Source organism: Festucalex cinctus, chromosome 21 (genome assembly GCF_051991245.1).
Source record: "Festucalex cinctus isolate MCC-2025b chromosome 21, RoL_Fcin_1.0, whole genome shotgun sequence".
NCBI lineage: Eukaryota > Metazoa > Chordata > Actinopteri > Syngnathiformes > Syngnathidae > Festucalex > Festucalex cinctus.
The window spans coordinates 15555080-15579702 of record NC_135431.1 but is presented as its reverse complement, the minus strand read 5'-3'; the positions used below and the strand labels follow the sequence as shown (position 1 = coordinate 15579702).

Sequence of the window (24623 nt, the reverse complement as noted above, 5' to 3'; positions counted from 1 at the left end):
TGAGATCCTTGTTTGAGTTTTCTGTGAAGGGTGCTACCATTTGATTAATTAGCTCATTAGGCAAAATGAGCCAGTTGGGCGCTGTGACGTAATCATTAATGGACGCTCGCATGGCAACAGGCAGACAGGCAGACAGGCAGACAGACAGACAGACAGACAGGCAGACGCTCACCTCTTTGCTGCGCGTGGCCACATTGCCATAGCAACGCGGCGAAGAGCACCAGCCGCAGCCGCGTCATGTTTGTCCCGTGTGAAGTTTTTGGAGGAGCAACCGGCACGCCACTGTGAGGAGTTGAAGCGAATTTTGCACTCCTCCTCTTCTTCCTCTCTCTCCTCCTTCCCGTCTTGGTCTAAAGGGAAACGGAGAGGAACATGTGGAAATGTTGTCCTGTGAAGAAACCAGAAGTTTGGGTCCAACTTGACAACTGTTTTAGGGCTCCTCCTGCTGCCCTGCACCACTCACCACACGCTGTCTCAACCGGTAACCAATAGTTGCATACACTTTAAATAATCATTATGTTTATTGAGCAATTTACTTTGTTAAGATTCGCTCATTATATGAAATTATGTCATTGACAATTCCGAACATCCGGGCATTACTGATGTTTCCGCAATGCAATGTAAACAAACGGCATTGCTTTTGCTGTGACTGTCATACAAAACAGGCATATTGTTGTAGCAGTCAAACGACATTTTGTTGCATTTTGAAATCAAAATAAGCCTCACAAATCAAATGACAACAATCCAAAGTACAATGTTTTTCAATGAGCTTAGAGTTTTAGTTCATCGAGTTGACCGTCATTTTGACTTGGGACGTCATTTCGGAATTGTCAATACTGTAATCGGTAGCACGAAAGTTTAGTTGAAGTCATTTTTTTCTTTTTTCTTTTTCTTTTATCATATCCTTATCCATATCATATATTTTATCATATCATATAATAGTAATTGCAGTTATGATGTCTCATTGAACTGGACTGTTTGAGTGTTTGTATATATATATATATATATATATATATATATATATATATATATATATATATATATATATATATATATATATATATATATATATATATATATATATATATATATATATATATTAATTCGTTACATTGACAAGATTTGTTACAGAATTGAATTTGTATTCTACAAATAATAATGAAAAAAATATATATAATAATCGGTAGCATGAAAGGAACGTGACATTGTGGGTAAGAAATAAATGGTACAATGTAATAAAAAAAAAAAAAAAAAAAAAAAAAAGCACAAAATGAACATCAACTAATACTGACAATTCAGTCTTTGTGTAAGTCATTAAAATTGTTTCAATTCAAATGTCAGGTTTTTGCCCAAGATGATGACTTGAAGAGGACGACACACCTGAACTAACGAGTGAATAAACCTAGCTGCATGGTTCATGGGTGAGTTTGAAACCAGAACGACAACAAACTGTGACAAAAACACAAGTGCTGGTGGCAAAGAAAGCAGCTCTGAAAATTACATCAACAAACTTGATTAATAAAATTCTCAATGATGAAAAATTGATGAACAGATTTATCACGCAGCAACATCTCTTGGCGGTATACAAATCCAAAACGCAAATGACTTCTGTTTCAGTGCCGAGCGGTGTGCTGCATTGCAAAGGCATTAGGCGTGCACCGCATTTCATCTGCTCCAATTGTGTTTAAATATGACTGAACAATGCGGTGCCGTGCATGCGGGCCGCACTTATAATCAAATAAAGCGCGGGCTGGATTGCATCCTCGTGCTGGCGTAATGCAAATAGCTTATTATGCTGAGAATTCTGAGGCGTGCTCAATTGCTGCACTCATGTTTGAAGTGTTCTTCCGCTGAATGACTGTAGTGTGATGGGACTGTGTCCCTGGCTCTGCAAAGGATGACATTTGGTTGCGCACACACACTCAGAAACAAACACACCAAGGCTGATAGCACATCATGTACTGATGCTCCATAAATGAATATATGTGACGACGAAGCGTCTTGATTTTATACACTAATTTTTTTATTTTTTTTTCCAGCGTCTACATTATAAGCGTACACTTAAAAGCGGAGTTCAAGAGATTTAAAAGCAAACTAAGGAACTCAAAAACAGCTTAATAAACTAAGAGCGTACAGTGCAAGAATGAGATTTTTGAAAACATGATTGTAAAAATACTTTGAACACCTTTAATCATAGGTATAGGAGGCTTTATTGATACATCAATATGTACACAAGGTATTTCTCCTCAAAGTCATTAATTTAAACAGCTGCTATTGGACTTTTTATGCATTCAAAGTGTACTGCGGGCTGATTATTCATTAGCTCTGGGTCAAGGTTCACGATAAATAGTGGGTTAAGTAAATGTAAAATGTAATAAAGTAACACACCCTATTAAAGTGCTGTAATTGAGGATTTAGTGGGTGCTGGAAGTCCCATAAAATGGAGCACATTAAAAGTATGAATATTTGTTGAAGGGCTGACGGATGACCTAAAATGTAAAAAAAAAAAAAAAAGAACAACACTTTTATCTGCCATTAAACAGAAAATATGAATTTCGTGGTGCTGCTTTATTGGTGCCAATATAACTCACTGTGTGCCAGCTTCATAAAGTTTTTATTGAGGGGCAAAATCACTGCCAAAAAAAAAAAAAAAGCGTAATCTTTCTCAAGCTCTTAAGGCAGCCATCTTGGGAATAGGATGAAACTCTGTTTGAATTCCAACTGCTTGTTAATGATTTAACAACACAACACTTTGTCCAGTGCCGATAAGACATACCTGTGGTAATTAAATAATCTCACTTTGCTTGCAGGGCGTTAATTTAAAGTTCCTTTCATGCCACTTTTTTTTTTTTTTTTTTTTTTTTACGCGCGATTAATGAACCTGTACTGGGGGAATTACAGTCGCAACGCAGCAGACATGGCCACGTCAAAAATTAACAGTAATAATTTTCATAATAATGCATATATTAGTGGAGCCTGGGGTCAAGTTGTATTTTACAATTTGAAAAATGTGCAGAATTTCACGTTACTTCATGTTAAAGATTTGATAGCTCTGAATAAGAAAAGAACAATCACCAACATCTTACAAATGCAATTATGCCATCTAGTGGCAGAAAAACGGCATCAACACAAATCAATATCACACTCTTTTTTTTTTTACAGTGCAGTACATCTTTTTAATTTGAACTCAATTTTATGAATTATTATGAAATTACTGTCACTGACTAGGGCTGCACGATATTGGAAAAACATGCGATATGCGATATACTTGCTGAACATAGCGATATCGATATTATTGCGATATTTAACATGTACCTAAAGAAATTTCATATTAGAGGTCATATTTAACGAACTCCTCGTAAAGAATTTATGTGATCAAAGAGGAAAAGATATTTGAAAGCTTTTTATTGTCGCACGCTGTTGCCGTGGCGATATATAATGTTGTTTTTGAGGGTCCAAACGCAAAGAATGTGAAATGTTGTGAAAATTCTGGTTATGAGTGGAGTTGTGCTTGTGCCAGACATACCTTTTGGAATTATAGCCAAAAATTTCAAACTTCATTTCATCTGAGCATAACAAAATCTTTTTCGTTTTTTGTCACTTCAGTGTTTACCATTGACTGGTTTGGGGATGTAACCTGAAAAAAAGTGCCTCCAGTTAATTAAAAGTAAAACCTGTCTATTCCTGCTTGTGCCTACTAATTCCCATATGGTGCGGAAATCACTTTTTATTTGTGGATGAAGCGCATATGCTCACATTATTGCTCATGTGCTGATAGGGCAGCAATTGAAATCAACCTCCAGGGAAGTCCGCCATGTTTAACAGAACATATTTTGTGAAGAATGTAAAGCATCGGAAAGGAGTGATCAACATTCCACGGATGAATGGATTTTAAAGGCCTCACTGGCTGCAGTTGAAAAAGATCGGCGGCGTCTTCACAGCCAACGCGGGATTTTCGTTCCCCGGTCCCTGAGGCTTGCTGTGATTGGGATCGGCTTCAGGTTGTGCACAGAGTAGCCAATTAGGAATTAACTGGCAGGACCACAGAGAGAAAGTAGAAGTGACAGAGGGAGGGAGGGCGACTGGTGGTTGGCGCTGGTGATGGCGGGGGGGTCATCGCGTACTCGAGCGTCGCGTTCCTCCCGAGCCGCTTTCATCCCGAGCACTTCCGTTTTTCCCACATCAAAGTGGCACGCGAGCGTGTGCATGTCGTCCTTGTGATGTGCTTCCACGGCTCTCGCAGCAAGGCTGCGCATCGCCATGTTCCAACATCCAAAACACAGACGCGCCATCAAAGCGGCTCCGTGTCTCCTCTGATCTCTCCATCTTCCTCCTTCGGCCTCCTGCAGCCAAAAAAAGGTCGGGCCTGTCCTCCTCCCGCCTTCTCTCCTTTTCGCCTCCTAACTCGCACCTCCGTTCGCCGTGACGGCTCAGTTGGTGGCGTGCCAAGGCGCTCCTTCTCCTTCCTCGAGCTCGCCGGGCCCGACGCCAAACATATCTTCATCGACTCGTCCTCGAAACAAATCCAGTCAGTCTTCATTCATGTCCTTTAACTTAATCGTTCCTCTCCTTTCCCACCTGGAGTTTTTGCGTCATCTGAACATTTATATCGTCCACAGTGAAATACGCGTTTCTAACTAATCACACTGCTCTGGTTGTCATTAACCAGCATCGTAGCTCCTTGTTTTTCCAGCACTATCTTTTCCTCTGCTTCAGGGCATTGTTGTGTTGGCTTTTCCCAATGCTTTGGCCCTGTCAGGTTCCACAGAAATGGTTTTGTTTTCTGGTGTTGTAACCACACAGGAAGGAGAGGAGCAAGGGTACAGGAGGTTGCATCCTCTGATATGTTCTATTCTGAATTAATTTGCTGTATTCCTTCAACTTTAGAGAGGCCTCTTAATTTTGTAACATTTATCTGGCCGATGTAGCTTAAATTATGTTAGCAATTGAACTGATTTCAAATTCATCCTCATAGTGCCAGCTTGGCCCTCAATGACATCGGCATTTTCCCATTCTCTGATTGGTCAGAGCCAAACTGTTGCCACAACAGGCAAATGATCGTGTCGCGTACAAGAGTACTTCCCGAAAGATGTGTAGAAATGTTCGTCCTACCATGGCCAACCATCCAACAGGAAATATGTAGTTGTATGTGTGTATATTGCTTTCTCCTGGCTAGCTCGCCAGATATTCATAGGGGAAATCAAGCCCCCAAATTTTTTTGGACAATAATATGTTCTATGCAGCCACACTAGTCTAAATATGGTATTCTGGTTAATATTGTGTTAGTGCAGTGCTTCTCAAATAGTGGGGCGGGCCCCCCCCAGGGGGGCGCGAGGCTCCATCAAGGATTTGACCTCGGGGAACCTGCTTTTTTATTTTTTTTATTTAGATATTTTTTTTACTGTCCTAGAATAAAGTGCAATTGCACCCCCACTACACTAGGGGGCAGTGGCGCTTTCATTATTGGCAGAGTGTGCGCAGGGAGCATTCGCTCGGTGGTGTACTGTAGGGGTTTTGATTGCACTGAGCATGTGCGCTTTGCACACAGCAAAAATAAATAAATCAGCACAAATTATTTTACATTTTTATTATGCAGGTTAAAGTTTTTTTTTTTGTGTGTTTTTTTTTAATATTGTGCTCCTGAGTTAATGTTGGTGATCAGTTTGAATGCATTATTATTTATTGATTTTATGTAATTTTATTTTTCCGTATCATATGGTTTGACATGGTCAGTCAAAAAATGTTTAGAGTTTAATTAAGGATTTAATTTTATTTTTTCAATTTCAGATGCACTTTAAATCTTTTCTGTTACAGTTAATAAAGCTATTCTTTGTTGTAAGTTGGTCCATATTTTTTAATTTTGTTATTCTCTTTTACGTTAATACGGATACCGTGTTATGCAGAGGTGTGCTTATAACAATTTTATAGGCAAATGATACTATTTGTAGTTGCGTGGGGGGGGGGGGGATGTTTTCTTCTTACTGGGGGGGGCATAACAGAAAATAATTGAGAAGCACTGTGTTAGTGGAATATGAGTTAAGCAGCAAAAATCCAACTGTTTTGAATACATCTCAGGGGGTGGCCATTTTGCCACTTGCTGTCAACTAAAGATGACATCAGTGTTGCTCATGTCTCAGGTAACCACCAATCACAGCGCAGCTTCAGAAAACAGGTGAGCTCTGATTGGTCATTGCCTGAGCTGAGCAACGTGATGTCATCTTCAGTCGACAGTAAGTGGCAAAATGGCCGCCCCCTGAGATGGATAAAAACGGCTGGATTTTGTTTCATAACTCAAATTCCACAAATCAGAATGTCATGTTTAGACTCATGAGGTGACATAGAGCATATTATTGTCAAGAAATGTTCAAGGTTGACTTCCACTTTAACCTACTTAACAGATTAAATAAGATAACATAGTAGTAAATCAATGAATTATAATTTGACCTATTTGGACTAGCATCAGACGAATCCAGATTCTTATACTGTAGAGCCATTTGATTTGCGCAACAATATTGAATCCATTGTTCATGACTTCTCTGATCGTTAGGGTTTCGTCTCCACCCGTTGTCGTCAATCAACTTCCTCCAGCCACTTGCCCAGGTGAGCCTCTTGTCTCGTCAGTTTGCTTATACTGAGTTCCCTGGTTTCATTAGTCTATGTTGGTAGTTTTAATCACGTCATGTTTCTTGTTGGGGCTTTGTGTAGGTTGCACAACACAAATTGGTCAACAGCCCGAACGCTAACCTAACTTACCTTATGAGACGAATGTTTACTCAGCTATGCTGAATAGCATATATTCAATATTTGAATAGGAAAAACTTGAGGCCATGAATATAAATCAAATAAAGAACGGGAAGTATGACGGTAAGTTAGCATGCATTCTTGCGACATTTGAACATGACTTACGCCAATGTGCAAACTCACTCATTCATAACCTCAAAACATACTGAAGTAATTTACTTATCAAATAAAAATATAAACAGAGAATTCAACAATAACACAAAGTAAAAGCACAGCACACGTTTTGATGTGCTTATGGATTCATCTGTCGCCGCCACGAATTTTTCATTAAGCACGCTGTCAGAGTGTTCCAATCTAATTTTGAGAGGAAGATGTATAAGTGCGTGTATTTGTGGTCGTTTCCTTGTGAAGAACTGTTATTTCCTGTCCATATGATAATTCACACCATTATGCTGCATGCAAACACATGCATGAGGCTGGTTCAGTTCTCAAATGCTGTGTTTTATAATTGGACTACAATTTTAATTGCTGTAGACGCTAATTAAAAAAAATGATAATTGCCCTTACCAATATTGTAATTTATCTTTTCCCTTTGAAAGCTGTTGTATGGCTGAATTTTGTTTTTGTTGTTAAACTAATTAAGGTAATACACAATTTGCCATTAAGCCATATTCATTTATTTTAATCCAATTTCTGTCAGCGTTTATTCTGCCCAGGTTCATCAGGAAAATTATATTGTGAGTAGTTGAAAGAGGCACGTTGTGTATGCGTGTGTATTTGGTGAGTAAGTGTCATGACTTGGCTCTGCTTCAACATCTTTTTTTTTTCTCTGTGTATGTAACCCACTGTGGGAGTGAAATGAACCAAGAAACAACTAGAAAGAGAAAGAAAAGAATCAATGATTTCATGTATTTTCCACACTGGTTGAAGAAATATGATGAGAGGCATAGGGAAGAGCAAAGAATGAAATTAAACACTGTCAGGGGAACAATTTATTTAAAACATGTTTTTACTTTATATGGATGAGGTCAAACTACTTGACACTTTGGTGCAAATTATTTCAAAATGAATAAAAATTGGACAACTATCTTTTTTATGTATTATTAATACTGTGTGTGTGTGGAGGGGGTTGCGTGTGTGCTTATGTGCGTATATATGTATATATATATATATATATATATATATATATATATATATATATATATATATATATATATATATATATATATATATATATATATATATATATATATATATATATATATATATATATATATGTATGTATGTATATATATATATATGTATATGTTAGGGGTGTCCGTCAATTTTATTTTTCATATTTAATTTACGGCTTCAATAGTAACATAAAAGTGGGGAAAAAATGTTAAATAGAAATATGGATGCATGTTTTAGTCACTGATACAGTAATTTCATAATAAATCATAAAATTGAGTTAAAATTAAAAAGATGTACTGCACTGTAAAAAACAAGTGTGATATTGATTTGTGTTGAGGTCATTTTTCTGCCCCTAGATGGCATAATTGCATTTGTAAGACGTTGATGACAGCTCAGTGCATTTTTCTTTTCGTATTAAGAGCTATTTAATCTTTAACATGAAGTCACTTGTGAAATTCTGCACATTTTTAAAATTGTAAAACCCCAGTGGTCAGTGGCTTAATTGACCTTGACTTAATTGGAGAAAGTCTGGTTGGAAAAAACAAATGTCAAAACCATTTTTTTTTTAAAGTTTCCTTTTATTCTTTTATATTAGAATAATATTCTTGTTTTGACGGCAGTATGATGGAATGTTCAATGTCGAAGCTAGCAAAATGCTTTCATTCACATCCATTCATCTATTTTCTATTGCGTTTGTGGTCACCATGGAGCTTATCCCAAAACACCAAACAAGTTGTTTTCAAATCACATACTGAGGTAGCCATGCAACCTTCACACCACAAGTAACATTTCCAGCAGTGCTAAACAAGTATAGAAATATACACAAGACCAGCATCAACACAATAATGTCACACTCATTTGAGTTTGGTCTTGTTTTTTTTCCCTCTGTCAAACTCGGATAAACTTGTCTACCAATTTTGCTCTCCTGCAGAAAAGATCTGAATGAAAAGACCTTCTCTTTTGTGCTCAGATACTTCTTTAATAGAATGAAAATCAATTTCTACCAGGCTTTGCAATGGAAACAATGAAAAGCCTTGTGGCGGTAATCAAATTCTTTCGCTTTCTAAAGAAGTGTCAGGTGAGCATTGCCGTGAATTTTTTGAAAAGTAATTAGAAAAAATACAAAAATCGGAGTGTCAAACATTTATTGAATGCGGCAGTCCGGATGCAAATTCAGCTCACACGGTGTAATATCTGGCTTCATCTGCTTATTTATCATCAACGGCTTCATTTCTCACAAGTCTTTGACTACTATGTCCCAGGGGTTTATGACATTGCTCGCGTAATTACGCACATCCCACACAGCGAGAGCACATGAATATGGAACACGGAAACAACTATAAAAGCTGAACCAAGTGACCGTTAAAGCAACACTTGGCGCTGGTACTGTGAGTGGTACTATTCATTCCAAAATTAAAAATTAAATAGAATTATATGATCATAAACTAGGGGGGCACGTCCGCCCCCCAGTTCTGAGGACTCGGGTTCGAGTCCAGGCTCCGGCCTTCCTGGGTGGAGTTTGCATTTCTCCCCGTACCTGCGTTGGTCTTCTCCGGGTACTCCGGTCTCCTCCCACATTCCAAAGACATGCAGGGCAGGTGAATTGGGCGCTTTGAATTGTCTCTAGGTGTGCTTGTGAGTGTGACTGCTTGTTCGTCTCTGTGTGCCCTGCCATTAGCAGGCAACCAGTCCAGGGTGTACACTGCCTACTGCCCAAAGCCAGCTGAGATAGGCTCCAGCACCTCCCGTGATCCTTGTGAGGAATAAACTACAAAAATGCATACAATACAATTATTATTATTTAATAAAAAAATTTTTTTGCTGTTGCTAAAATAAAACAATACTTTGTGCCAATAATGTTTTCATTCCTTTTTATTTTTTATTTTTAAAGATGCCCAATTTATAACCAGGGATGTCTCGATAACGGCGATATCGTGATATATATTAAAACTGCCACAATATCTCGTTGTCGTCATGTCATGATATTAAAAGCAGCACATCTGTTAAAAGTTGAGTTGATTTCCATTTGTGCAGTTCTAGCACCCTCTGGTGGTTAGTGTTTTTTAGTGCAGTTTAATTTTCACAAACATCTTTTGCCCCTTCTATGCTTCAAATCCATGTTAATGGTCAGGTGAAGGGGAACGGAATATGCTTGTGAACAAAGTCGATACATGTAGGAACTCAATGTGTGCTTGCATTAGCAAGTAAGTGCCTCGAGATAGATAAACAATATTGTGATAATTATCGTATCGTGAACTTCATATGGTGGTAATACCGTATCATGATGTTTGGATATCGTTACATCCCTATTTGTAACCAACAAAAGCACATTCTTCGCAGAGGATAAAGAATAGAGTACATGACAGCGCTGTTATATTTGTGTGAAGATTTTGGTTTAGTTTATTTTATGGGTTTGAATTGGATGGGAACTTTTTGCTCTTTTACCTAGCAGTTTATTTGAAATGACGTTGGTTTGTGTGTGGGGGGGTTATTTGTACCATTTGCTTGAAAGTTGATCACATGCTTGAAGTACAAAAGGAAATTGCAATAAAATACGCAATATTGTACCCAGCTGTCTCAGCCTATGTGTTAGCATTAGCCTAATCTGGTGGACTCAAGGCTAAGATATGTGGTTGTTTTGAATACTGTATCTTGAAAAACTTTTAAATCGGGTCACTTGTATCTCAAGGCATCGCTGTCACTGTGTTGTTTCTTCACTCCTTAACACTTCTTAAAAATGGGGTGGCATTTAAAAGGGAAATAAACATCCTAATATTATTGCCACGGGTTATTGCTACAATATAAAAATACAGTAATCCACCAAACAAAAACTTTTTTTTGTTTGTTTTGTGTCTACATGATTTTAATCATCACAGTACTTAAAGTAAAATTGATTCTTTCAGAAGCGGTATTCAAAAAAGAATCAATGTTCCCATCTGCGCTGTTAGCTCTGTGACCTCTTGTGTTTATTGATGTATCATATCTTGTTACCAACGCTGCGGTCGTTCCCACTAAATTGTACTGTAATTATCTGTGACGATCAATTATACATGATAATGTACATGCTGGGTGCTGCTTGGCGAATTGACCACATTAAAACTACTTAACTGTCATCTCCAAGTGGCATGCACTGAAGCTAAAAAATAGAAACGTTCAGTGGAATGGTTTAATTTATACATTTTATTGATGTAATTAGTAGTAGTGGATATTTTTTGTTTTTGCATAGGAGCACATATTGGCCGGGGGAGCTGGTTTATTAGCCACTCATCCAAAATTCGCCCCAAAGCGGTGTTCAATTGTGAAAAATTAGTTGAAACATTCAAAAAAGTAAATCCCCAGTCACTTTGAGTCACCTTTAGTCAATTTTCAAAGCTGAAAGGAGCCTCATTAGTAATGTCCCCGTTTATCGGCACAGGGCTTTTACAGCCACAGGCGTGGGACGCTTTCCAACACCGATTCAGCTGACGGAGGTAGAAAATTAAAAAAAAAAAAAAAAAAAGCTGCAGCTTGCAAACGAAAGAAACGGAGCAAAAGGGAGAACGGGGAGAGGAAGGCGAGGAAAAAGCAACAGTTGAAAAGGTGAAGAGGGAGACAAAGATAGTAGAGGGAGACGTAGCGTGCTAAGTGAATTAACTCCAGCGGATAAGAAGCTTTGTGCTGACTGCCAACTTTGTTAATCCCGCCCTCCCCTCCACACACACACACACAAACATGTGGCCCACTGAGACATGTGGGAGTGCCATAGGCCCCTTATTTGTGATGCCTGCCTGTGTGGGCGTGCATATGCAACTATATGCTTGCATATACCTTTAGTTTATACATAATATATGCAAAACTCCAACAGTGTAGTACGTGATCCAACAGTCATAAGGAAACTGATAACCTGAAGGGCTTTTATACATACTGGACACAACATTAAGTACACTTGCACACTAGAGAGTATCTGTAGCCATCCATTTTGCATCAAGTTTTCCTCAAGTACTGTACTTTTTGTGCGGATCTGGTTAAAAATGTAATTGTTAATTAATGGACTTAAATCTGTGATATCTAATAAGGACCGCGCAATAGAAAATCAGCCAGTGGATAAATTAATCGATTCAAGTAATCGATTATCACACTACTTTAATAATCGAGTAATCGTTTGGCGCCATTGGTTAAATTAAAATTGTCCAAATCCTCCAATTTTAGTCTCTCGCGAAGTAGTTAGGTTTATGTTTTACATTGATTATAAATGTTTTAAGGCTCTAAAACCCTTCACAACATAGTTTATACTTTTCTCATCAAGGCATTTTCATTTTTTAGACACATTTCACTCATTCTCAATGTTCAAACTTTCACAATTTTTTATAAAATAGGTGCATTTCTGTAAAACAATTGCATGCAAAATTGCACACAAAAAAAAATAAAAAATCCCAATTCTGTAAGACCGCGAAACGTGAACCACATTATAGCGAGGGAACACTGTACAATTAAATATGAAATTAAATCTCATCCCATTATTCGATTAATTGATGTAATAATCGATTTTAAAAAAAATTTATAGTGACAGTTAGGATGTAACAATAAGGGCAATATCGTGATATCGTGATACTAAAACTGCCACAATATAGTCATTGTCATGTTCACAATATTTAAAAGCAACACATCTGTTAAAAAAGTCAGGTTGATTTCCATTTGTGCAGTTCTAGCATCCTCTAGTGCCTAGTTTATTAGTGTAATTTAATTTTCATTAGGGGTGGGACAAAAAAACGATTCGACCGAACCATCGGTCGTCAAGGGGAGCTAAACGGCCGTATCGGTAGCAGACTTGTCAACCGATACAAAATCCGCCGGGAATCCTTACACATTGCTTGTAAAGCTGTGGACCGGATATCGCGTTGCTGTGAATCGGTTGCGAGTGAGGCTTTATGGTTTTCATAACAATAGCAAGAGTTCTGCGCCGTGCTCTACTTGTTTTGTTTACGTTTCAGTAGCGTCACTATTCAAGCTACTTCCGTGTTTACAGAGAGCTAGCAAAGTAGCGCTCAGAGACGCTTCATTCCCCGGATGTTGTAAACATAATGCAAAGACGTTACGCACCTTGGGGGGGAGCCTACCGTCAACGCCGTGCTCGCGACACACACATTCAAACGACACAGGTATGTCCCACAGCCAACACACCAGCTAAGCTAAACGCACACTGCAAGTATCTCATTTCTCAGTTTGTGGCTCCCTGTCAATGTACACAACTAGCATGAGCAGCAGGGAACTGAGACGTGCCCGCAATTACGTCATCAAACTCAAAATGAACGACAGCCCAAAAAACAAAACAAACAGTAGTGATTCCGTGGTCATCATCGTGTCTCAGATAAAAAACAAAAAAGATGTCATACATTAACCAAAAATGAATGTGATGGCAAAGAAAAACAAAAATTGTTAAAAACAAAAATTGTTAATAAAAAGGGAAATTCACTTTTGTAAATATTTTTGGATATATTAAGTTGTTAAAATGTGTTTGATAGATTTATTGTTCCATAAGGTGGCTTCATATTTCTTTTGGCTGGACGGTAGGTTTATGTCATGTCTTAAATTTATGTTTCTGAAATACTTCACAATGTGGACATATTCTGTTTAATTGTGTTGGTGTCTTTTTAAAGGTTAAATATTTATATTTCAAATTGAATTATCAGCCTTTTGTTTTCCTGATCCTGATTTTGAATAAAAAAACAAAAGACAATTATAACTGTCAATAACAACTAATAAATATTTAAACTGATACATTTTTCAGTCATATCGCCCAGCCCTTTGTTCCGGTCCATTTAAATAATTGATTCAATATATCAAAATATAGAAGACATTGTTGTTGTTCTTTTTTTACACATTTGTAGATACTGTAAAAATTTGTGGTGTTTTAAGATTAATGTTTACAAGCAACAAATGTCACTATAAGTTTTGAATATTGAAATTAATCGTATCGAATCGAAAATTGTATCATTCCCAAACTTAATCAAACCGTATCGAACCGTTCTGTTCTGAAAGATAATCGCTTTTCAATCGAATCGCAACTTGTGTATCGAGATACATATCGCATCGGCCTCATGTCAGAGATTCCCACCCCTAATTTTCATTAGGGATGTTTTGGCCTTCTATGTTTAAAATCTATGCTAATTGTCAGATGAAGGGGAAACTAATTTGCTTGTGAAGCGGTCAATGTGTGCTTGCAAGTAAGCAAGTAAGTGCCTCAATATTGTTATTAGAGATTGTAGGTGGTTTATATGCACTGCTGTTATATACAAAAGCACAATATTGTGCTTTTTTTTTTAGTATGAGCTCTTTTTTTTTTTTTTTTTTTTTTACAATATTGTGATCTTATTTAAATATCGCCTACCCCCCACAATATCGTGATAATATCATATCGTGATGTTTGGATATCGTTACATCCCTAGTGACAGTCAGACCTAGTAAACAGCTCATGCACAGGTGTACCTAATCATATGGCCAAAAAGTGTCCAACTTCCTAAGCGACATTTCTAAAATTAAACGGCATTGTAAAAAAAAAAAAAAATGTCCAAATTAAACAAGCAAAAGACACAAAAGGGGGAAAAAATGTACGACCTGTTGAGAGAGACTTCAGATGGTGTAAGTCAACGCAATATGTCTCATGGTGAGGTGAAGAGGAGGCTAATGCGACGTCGTCTTTTCTACACTTGGTCCACATTTTCACATCAGACCCGCTCAGTGAGGTTACATTACCATAAAGAGGAGAGCTGCGGGTTAAAATCTCATAAGGATTTAGAGACATTGATCCAATGGTGACTCCAGATTACCTACTGTAGTGGTCTTTTAATAACGGCGGACCAGCTGGGACACCTCTCATGTTGTATTAGCACTGGTGTCAACGCTAACCTTGCTGTTGAGTGTGGTGTGTGGTGCTTGTATAAACAACACTAAAGGGACCATACAATGATTCATTGCAGCAACCTTACCAGTAACAGCTGGCAGTTGATATGGATTGCAGGGCTGCAGTCGATTCCACCTTTATATCGAGTCCAAGTCAAGTTTAAGTCACAAAGGTTCGAGTTCAAGTCAAGTCAGAATTCACAAGGTCCAAGTCCAGATGAGATCAAGAGTAAACCTTAAGACAGAGAAATATTATTTTTAAGAACACAAAATAAGAGAAATTGGCCTCTTAAATGCCTTTTATATGAAGAATACCGGTGCGAAGCAGCTTAGCTCTCTGTGGTGCATCTGCAAGTGTTGAACAAGGCTCGACGTGGTGCAATACATGTCCGAAACAGTGTGAATTTCTGATTTTTAGGAATAAAAACATATTTTAACTCAGTCGAGTCGAGAAAAATATTTTGCGAATCCAATGGCCGAGTCCGGGACGACAACAAAAATGTCCGAACTTGAGTACAACAGCCCTGACGGATTGTCACTGAAAGCTAGCTTGCTAAATCTGTAACGGATATTTAAAAAATCATGGAGTTTCATGGCACAAGAAAGTTGAAAACTAGCAAAAATACTTGAAATATAAGTGCAATACATTTGTTGGACAACATGCGGTACTCTTCAACTGTTAGCTCCAACATAGTATGTTGTAAGCTAGCAGCCGTATCCGACGTTAGCCAAAAGCTAATGACGTAAGGCTAACCCTAATCACAGCTAGCCTAAATGATAAATATATTCATACTAGTGAGGACCAAGTACAGCGACACAAAGTAAAACTTCATCACCAGATTAATATGTCCAGTAATTCACAGACAACAACTGTATGTTAACAAAAACTTTATTCATCACAGAATAACAAACGCCATGACACTTTACGGCATGGTTTCATAATACGGTCGGAATAAGCCAAACTACTTACTGTTGAGTGATATTTTTAGTTATTTCATTTGTTTTTAGCTGTGTCCATGTCTGTCTTCACGTGAAAATAGGTAGTGGCACAAAAAAGTCCTAAATATAATTTTAAATACAACAGCCCTCACAGATTGTCACTGAAAGCTAACTCGCTAAATCCATAACGGATATTTAAGATATCATGGGTTGTGTGGCCCAAACAAGTTGAAAACTAGCAAAAATACTTGAAATATAATTGTGATACATTTGTTTGACAACATGCGGTATTCTTCAATTATTAGCTCCAAAATAGTAGTGCTCAATGCATGTGCAGGGTAAGCTAGAAGCCGTATGCGACGTTAGCCAAAAGCTAATGACGTAAAGCTAATCACAGCTAGCCTAAATATATTCATACTCGTGAGGACCAAGGACAGCGACACAAAGTAAAACTAATGCACAGACAACGACTGTATGCTAACAAAAACTTTATTCATCGCAGAATAACAGATGCCATGACACTTTACGGTATGTTTTCGTTATTGTCATAATACGGTCGGAATACGCCAAACTGCTTACTGTTGAGTGATATTTTTAGTCATTTAATTTGTTTTTAGTTGTTTCCATGTCGGTCTTCACATGAAAATAGTAGTGGCACAAAAAAGTGCTAAATATAATTTTGGTAAGTACAAGAAAACCTTGTGAAGGTACTTAAAATCCTAGCAATTCCCCTCTACATTTTGTTGGATAGTCATCTATCAAAACAGATAATGCGTTTCAAGTTGAGCTGCCAGCAACTTAAGTTGGCTGATACATGAGTAGAACCACTTTGGTGTTGTGTCAGTTCTAAATATTAACATCCTACTCGTCCCTCACGCCTGTGCTTACTCATTCGTCAAATTAACTCACCCGCAAAGCCATCCTTGGCAAGACTTGGCTTTATCAAAGCGCACCTGTCCACAGCTCCAGCAATTTCCAGCCCTCTGTCTCCCCACCTCCCCCTCATCATTCATAACTCCTTTGGCTGTAACCCACTTCGCTGTGACACTGCCAGACATTGCCATCAGCTCCAAAAAAAAAAAATCTCAAATTGATTCTTCATCCCTGCCATATCCTTCTAAAGCAGGCTGATCAAAACACTTGCTGGTTCTTGCACCCGCCATCTTACATTTCTTATGAATTCTCATTATTTCCATATTACAACTCTACCAGACCGCTTTGCCCTTCAAATGTGAGCTGTGGCAAGCACTCATGGCAAATGAAGAATTTGGGGCCAGTTAACCCGCAGGATTAAACAAATATAAACAAGAAAATGATAATATGTCGTGGCATCACAATGAGAGCATTATGATAATTAGAAAAATCAAAACAAGCTTGGCATACAACAAACCGCTTCGACCCGAGGATCAGCAGGTGTGGAGTATGTCTCGTCTTAGAAATGCCACCAGCAGAACCATTTGTGTACGTTTACATTTTTTTGGTCAACAAAATATCCTGTAAATTGATCAAACTACCTTCAACACAAAAATTGTATTTATTTTCAATACCCACTTCCAACTTAGAGTTTAAAGGGGAAGTCAACACAATTTTTTAATTTTATTTATTTATTTATTTATTTATTTATTTATTTATTTATTTATTTATTTATTTTTACAATATTGTGCTCTATGTATCCCCACTAGTCTAAATATGGTATTCTGGCTAATATTGTGTTAGTGGAATATGAGTGAAGCAGCCAAATCCAGCTGTTTTTATTCACCTCACTGGGCGGCCATTTTGCCACTCGCTGTCGACTAAAGATGACATCAGTGTTGCACAGCTTTCAGGTAACAGCCAATCACAGCACAGCTTCAGAAAACAGGTGAGCTGCGATTGGTTGTTGCCTGAGCCCTGAGCAACGGCTGGATTTTGCTTCATAACTCATATTCCACAAATGTAATATGAATCAGAATGTCATGTTTAGACTGGTGAGGTCACATATAACATATTATTGTCAAGAAATGTTTAAACTTGACTTCCACTTTAAAACTGAGACCCTTAAGTGTAATCATTTCAGACAAATTATATTTAATCTATTTGAAATATATTTTCTTAAATAAATAAATAAATAAATAAATAAAAATTCAGACTTGTCCCCAGCATGGTTATTATAGTTTTGGAAATTTTCATTTTAGTTAATTTTAATTTTAATTTTTATTTTTTTTATTTGATTATTTTTTTTAATTTATTTATTTATTTTACGCTAATTTCAGTAAGGCTCATGGGCAATTACCAAAGATGAAAACAAAGGATATTTTTTTTCTAAAAGTATAGTTATAGTTAGGTTTGTAAACATAAAATGTGATTTCAGTTAGTTTTTATTTATTTTAAAAGCATTTTTGTTTGTTTTTTATTTTGAAATTGTTTTTTGAGTTTTAGTTTTTTTGGTAGTTTTAGTTTAACTGAAATAACCCCAGTTGGATGATCCAGATCCTCTGCAGGCCATGGGAAGGCCAAAATTAAGTTCACTTATTTTTCTTAGACAATTTTAGTTGATCACATTTTTGTTCATATTGAGAGGGTTAAAGCCGTGAACACTTCTACACCGTCACACTGTAACTTTTAAGAGACTGCTGAAACACGACGGTCCATCATGACATGACATTTCTAGTCTACTCTACTCTACCCCGTCCTTTGCTGCAGCAGCTGTGCTGTGGACAGACAGATGCTGATTAAACTTAATAGCATCAAACCCAGATCATGCGCATCTGACACACATACAGTATATGTACTCATAAACATACGCACAACAGCCCCGGATGATGTGTGTATTATTTGTGCGTGTATGTTATGGCTCAGTCATTAGTGATATTGCTTCTTGCATCTGTTAGTTAGCCTAATCCGATCCACGAGCACCAGCCTGGATGATCTTTTGTGTGTGTTCAGGTATTCCTGTCACTAAGTGGCTATTAAAGCTGTTTCCACACTTAACATTTGTGTCTGTATGTCGTTTCACAAATGTATATCACATTATTAGTTTAATAAGTTTAAAGTTGTAGAAAATGTAAACTGAATACATATGTGTGCTTTATCATGTACACAAAATATTAGATTTTAAAAAGAGGTACTGTGGACGGTTCAATGTATTATTAAAAAGAAAATGTGCAAATCATATAGCAGGAGTGTGATAGTTGATATACAGAAATAATTGATTTCGAAGTAAATTGACCCATAAACATTGTTAACTCATTCACTCCCAGCCATTTTCGTGAAGCAAGCCTCTTTGCTTCCGACTGTTTTGTTGGATTTTGACTGATTTTGCAAGGCCCACAGAATATTCTGTTCTATTGCTATAAAAACATGGAACACACCAAAAGAAAGATTAGAGTCTCTGTTTTCATCAGGAAAAGAGTAAATTTGTATCTGTTTCCGTTTTGCAGCAATTAGCATTAGAATATAGCTAGGGTTCGTCCATATTCACATTCCAGGTAAAAACATCTCTTATTCTCTGCTGCCACCTGTTTTCCACAATAACTACCATTGCGCTTCATGTCAGAAGCTGCATCAAAGCCTTCTGTATGCTCTTGCATTTAAGAACATATAAAACGTGTAAACATGTTTTTGGGAGGGAAGGACAGTGTTGAAAAACGTTTTTACACGTTTTTGGGATTGAATGAGTTAAGAAACAAACGCAACAGGAGGGCTACAACTGCAATTTTCTCCCATTTTTGTCATCATATTTGTTAAAAGAGTCAGTATGACTTTACCAAAAAAAATAAATACTACTACGTTTATCTTACCTAATAAAATGAGTTGTATATGTAATGTTTATAAGAGTGGTTGAATAAGTTAGTACTCTAATTGTGATTTTTATTAACTCATTACTCCCAGCCATTTTCACTGAAGCAACACCCTTCGGTTGTTTTACTGGATTTTGACTGATTTTGCGAGGTCCATAGAATATTATGTTCGTATGCCATAAAACATGTAACCTACCAAAAGAAACATTAGTCTTTTCTTTCGTTAGGAAAAAAAAAAAAAAAGTATATTTGCATCTGTTTCCATTTTGCAGCAATTAGCCTTAGCTAAGTTTCATCATTATTCACAAACCTGTTGAAAACATTAGCAAAAAGAGCTTGTTGCAACATGGCCCTGGCTGATCTCTTATACCCTGCTGACACCTATTGGCCATTTTTTGCAATAACTACCATTGCTTTAAGTGACCTCTTCATGTCAGAAGCTGTATCAAAGCCTTCTGTATGCTCCAGCATAAAAAAAAATGTATAAATACATTTTTGAGAGTAAAGAACAAAGTATTAAAAAACATTTATACGTTTTCAGGTTTGAATGAGTTAATTTGTGAGTATTTTTTGAAGGTACTCTTCCCATGTATTTTTCAACAAACACAATAAATCATTCTGTTAATCCTGCCTTTTGTTATTTGAAAATTGCTCTTTATACTGAGCTGCAATATCGATTTTAATTCAATTTATTGGACCAGCCCTATTTATAACCTATACTGTGGCAGTACAGTTCAGGAGCAAAGCTGCAAATACCCCAGTGAACTCTTAGAAACATCCCCAAAGGAGACACTAGATGTAATCATCACACTGATTCAACTAGATGTTGTTGTTTTTTCTACGATTAAAAAGGCTATCGAGTGGAAATGGCAGCGCACGCCGATAAGGCTAATGTGCTCATTCCATAGCAAAGTAAAGGCTCTATGGTAATTTCCTGTAGAAATAGCACCTTCCACGGGCGGCGGCGGTTAGTGAGATAGATGGTCCGGTTGAGAGGCAGGAAAAGTACACCTCAGCACTTTTGGACTTTATCTATTAAAGAGGTAATATTGCATGATCAAGTGTGTGTGTGTGTGTGTGTGTGTGTGTAGGGGGTGGGGGGGTGGGGGGACGCACTCACCCACATCCAACTCGGCCTCCCTTCCCGCCTCACTTTCTCACTCTCTTCCCACTCGTTTCTGTCCATTATGTTGACTAATGAGCGTATAGTTTCCACTTCTATACAATGGACAGTTGGACACTGTCCCTCCTGAAGACACGCACAGTTTGGCGCACGTTGCTTCAAGACAAACAACATGACAAATGACTGTGCGCCACTGTGGTTAAATGTGTTATTTGTGAGATTAAAAACATGAGGCTGTTTACAGGTTATTATAGCAGGAGGTCAACTATAAGCTCCCTCCAGATGTTTGAGGCGGCCTATATCGCCAACTAAATCCGGATATGTCACATTAAGAAGTGTTGTTTGATTATTGTTGTTATAACTCATGTTGAAAGCATTTCACATTGTTTATGTCCACCATTTTATATATTGCTTGTCCTCAATAGGGCCACAAGTAACTGTACTTATGCCAGTGGACTAATAACCATTCACGTTCAAACCTACAGACAATTTAGTCTTCAACTGAGTGTTTTCTAGACGTACGTGCCAAAAACTAAAAAAGTCTCTTGGTGCCATGTGCTAAACCCAACAGGAAGTCCCGTAGGGGCCGGCATCACATTTTGAGCTAAAAAACTCCTCTTTAACGAAGCATTCCCGGTTGTACGTTTCACCTAGCGCTATGATAATTTAGAGGCATACATAAGAGCCCACGATGTACAAAAAAAGTCTCTTGGAACCATCTGCTAAACCAAACAGGAAGTCCGCCATTTTGATTTACATTGGGATTTGTAGCCATTTTTTGTGGCCTTTTTTAGGGGTCATATTTTAACGAACTCCTCCTACAAAATTTATCCGACTGTCTTCAAACTTGGTGTGCTTCATCTTGAGATGTTTAAGATGCAAAGTTATCCAAAGTTATTTATTTTGTCGCACGCCGTTGTCATGGCGATGCATTGTTTGCCAAGTAAAATGCTGCTTTTTTTTTGGGTCTAAACATGTGCCAAAACTCATGAAAATTTACACACACATCAGGCTTGTCATAAGCATGCATATTTTAGAGATTTCTTATTCAATTTGCAATAAATGGTTCAATAGCACCCTCTAGACATTTTTATTAAGCTTTTGCAAATGTTTTGTATTTTATGATTCAGCTAGATTTGTAAAAATTGGGATACCTATCAGCCTAAGACTTACAAAAAGGTTTCTAAAGCCATATGCTGAATCAAACAGGAAGTCTGCCATTTTTTGGGGCCTTTTATAGGGGTCATATTTTCAACAGAACTTATCAGATCGTCTTCATTCTTTGGCGTGTTTCATCTTAAGATACAGGGTGACCCAAAAAGATGCGTACCCATATTTTATTCGATAAAAAATCCATTTTTTAACGAATGTCTTTTCTGTTGCAGGACGTGAAAGGTGAACCTATGGATGATCATTTGCAGCTATAGTTGCCCTGAAAATGTCTTGGACAAATCAGCAGAAGATATTCTCCCTGGAGACCTATTTTGCGACAAAATCATACCAGAGTGTACAGATTCAGTTTCGAAAGCGTTTCCATTGTCGCAACTTTCCATCAAAATCAACGATTGTTAGTTGGATTAAGAAGTTCAGAGTTCAGTTCTGAGAACCTAAAACACACAAGGCTTGTCAAAAACATTTTAGATGGTCCTTGTCCTATTTGACAGTACCCCAACGTGCAAGTACCCCGACGTGGAAGTACCCCAAGGTGGCCCGGGTTGCGAGGGCCCTTTATAGCTGCTCGCAGCTCTAGTTATTCTTCTTCTTCTTCTTCTTCTTCTTCTTCTTCTTCTTCTTCTTCTTCTTCTTCTTCTTCTTCTTCTTCTTCTTCTTCTTCTTCTTCTTCTCCGTAAACGATCGCATTTTTGAGGGCCTAAACATTTACGAAAACTCACCAAACTTTGCAGTCTCATCTCAAGACCTGATAGAACAACTGGGCAAAAAATCTTGCCTTTTCGAAATACTATATGACGGGGGCGGGGCATCAAATATTGCCTTTATAATTTCATTTGTCCAGAAAGACAAAATGCTGAATAACTCCCATGTACAAGCTCCAAAAAATCTCAAACTTCTCATGCAACTTAATAGTCACGGCCTGAAAACATCTATATGATAAAATTCTATTATATATATATATAGCGCCACCTAGTGGTGACAATAAATGTCTAACTTTACGTTTTTAGCTACTGTGCCAAGCTCTTTGAAGGGATCCAGTTTGAAAACTGGTCAGACAAGCCTTAAGATGTTGATCATGCCCCACACCGAATATTGTAACTTTTCGCCAAAGGGCGTGGCCGCTACGGTGCCGCAAAGTCTGGTCATTTTTCGTGACAATAAAAGCTGCTTTAACTTGACCCAGATGATCCTATCTTCTCAAAATTTCACACATTTGATGAGAGTCCAGCCCTAAAGACATCTACGAACTTATATTTCATCTTACTGATAGCGCCACCTACTGGCGATTTTTTTTCTTACGATTTTTCTTCCAACGTTTTTTTCCAACCACGTTAACTGGAACAACCTCATATTTGCTCAGATGAGGGTTTCGGGCCTAATGATGTCACAACACGAAGTTTGTGAGTTTTCGCAAATCGCTGTGGGCGTGGCTAAGCGCTGTTCGCCAAGAAAACAACGCCAATTTTGAGGGTCTAAACATGCACAGAAACGCATGAACCTTGGCACACACGTCTGGCCTGGTAAAATGAGCAATATTTTATCATGTATTGTGCTATTTTTACAAAAATGACTCAATAGCGCCCCCTAGAAATTTTTAACGAAGCAGCCCCGGTTGTAGGTTTAAGCAAGATCTTTGGAAATTTTTAGGTGTATGAGGGAGCCCAAGACCTACAAAAAAGTCTCTTGGACCCCTGTGCTAAAATGAACAGGAAGTGAGCTACGAATTTTTGAATGCCCCATTTTTGACGATTTTTGCACATTTACAGAGGGCATACTTTTGCCCACTTCTCCTACACGTTTCATCCGACTGAGTTAAGACTTGACCTGGACCATGTCAAGACCTGAGCCAACGACAGGGGGAAAAATCTTGACTTTTCGAAATACTATATGATGAGGGCGGGGCATCAAAATTTGTGTTTCGCACTGAAAAAGGATATGCTTAATAACTCCCCGGTACATGCTCCAAAAAATCCCAAACTTGACATGTATGTTTATAGTCAAGGCCTGAAGCTATCTCTATGACAACATTCAGTTATATATGCAGCGCCACCTAGCCCTTGTGGCATGAAAAAAAAATACCCCACTTACGGTATTTTTACAAAAATTGTAAACACGTTTCGCAATGAAAAAGGATATGCTTGATAACTCCCCGGTACATGCTCCAAAAAATCCCAAACTTGACATGTATGTTTATAGTCAAGGCCTGAAGCTATCTCTATGACAACATTCAGTTATATATGCAGCGCCACCTAGCCCTTGAGGCAGAAGAAAAAAATACCCCACTTACGGTATTTTTACAAAAATTGTAAACTCATTCTCAGTGTGATAACTAAGTCATTTATGAATATTCTTTTACTTTCCACCACTCAAAATGTTCACTGGCATCAGACCTATCCAAACATACGTATTTTTTATTTAGTTTTATTTATTTTTGATAGCCTCTATGGACGTTAAAAGCAGTATCGGGAATGAAGGATATGCTTAATAATGTATATAATAATGTATATTTATAGTCAAGGCGTGAAGGTATCTCTATGACAAAATTCAGTTATAAATACAGCGCCACCTAGTCCTTGAGGCATAAAAAAAAAAAAAACACACACACGGTATTTTGTACAAAATTTGTGAACTCATTGTAAGTGTTATAACTAAGTCATTTATGAATATTCTTTTACTTTCCACTACTCAAGATGTTCACTGGTATCAGACCGATCCAAACATATGTACTTTTTTATTTTGTTTTATTTATTTTTGATAGCCTCTCTTCACAATAAAAGCAACATCGTGCAATGAGTACGAGCGATGATGGGTAT

At 37.6% G+C, this 24623-nt stretch overlaps 1 protein-coding gene across 3 annotated transcripts; it reads left to right on the top strand.

The window, feature by feature from the left end:
* Nucleotides 1-207: 207 nt before the first annotated feature.
* On the top strand, nucleotides 208-23661 carry LOC144010508 (uncharacterized). 3 transcript variants are annotated; one of them, XR_013281240.1, is made up of 4 exons: nucleotides 208-481; nucleotides 1342-1421; nucleotides 6548-6600; nucleotides 22023-23661. XR_013281240.1 is itself a non-coding variant. In XM_077510854.1 (3 exons), exons 1-3 carry the CDS (start codon nucleotides 4221-4223, stop codon nucleotides 22034-22036), a joined length of 375 nt encoding a protein of 124 aa, XP_077366980.1. In that variant the 5' UTR covers nucleotides 4056-4220; the 3' UTR covers nucleotides 22037-23661. The 3 variants fall into 3 exon arrangements, 1 of the variants encoding a protein (XP_077366980.1); XR_013281239.1 differs by lacking the exon at nucleotides 6548-6600 and having other exon boundaries at nucleotides 231-481; XM_077510854.1 differs by lacking the exons at nucleotides 208-481; nucleotides 1342-1421 and adding an exon at nucleotides 4056-4528.
* Nucleotides 23662-24623: the final 962 nt, after the last annotated feature.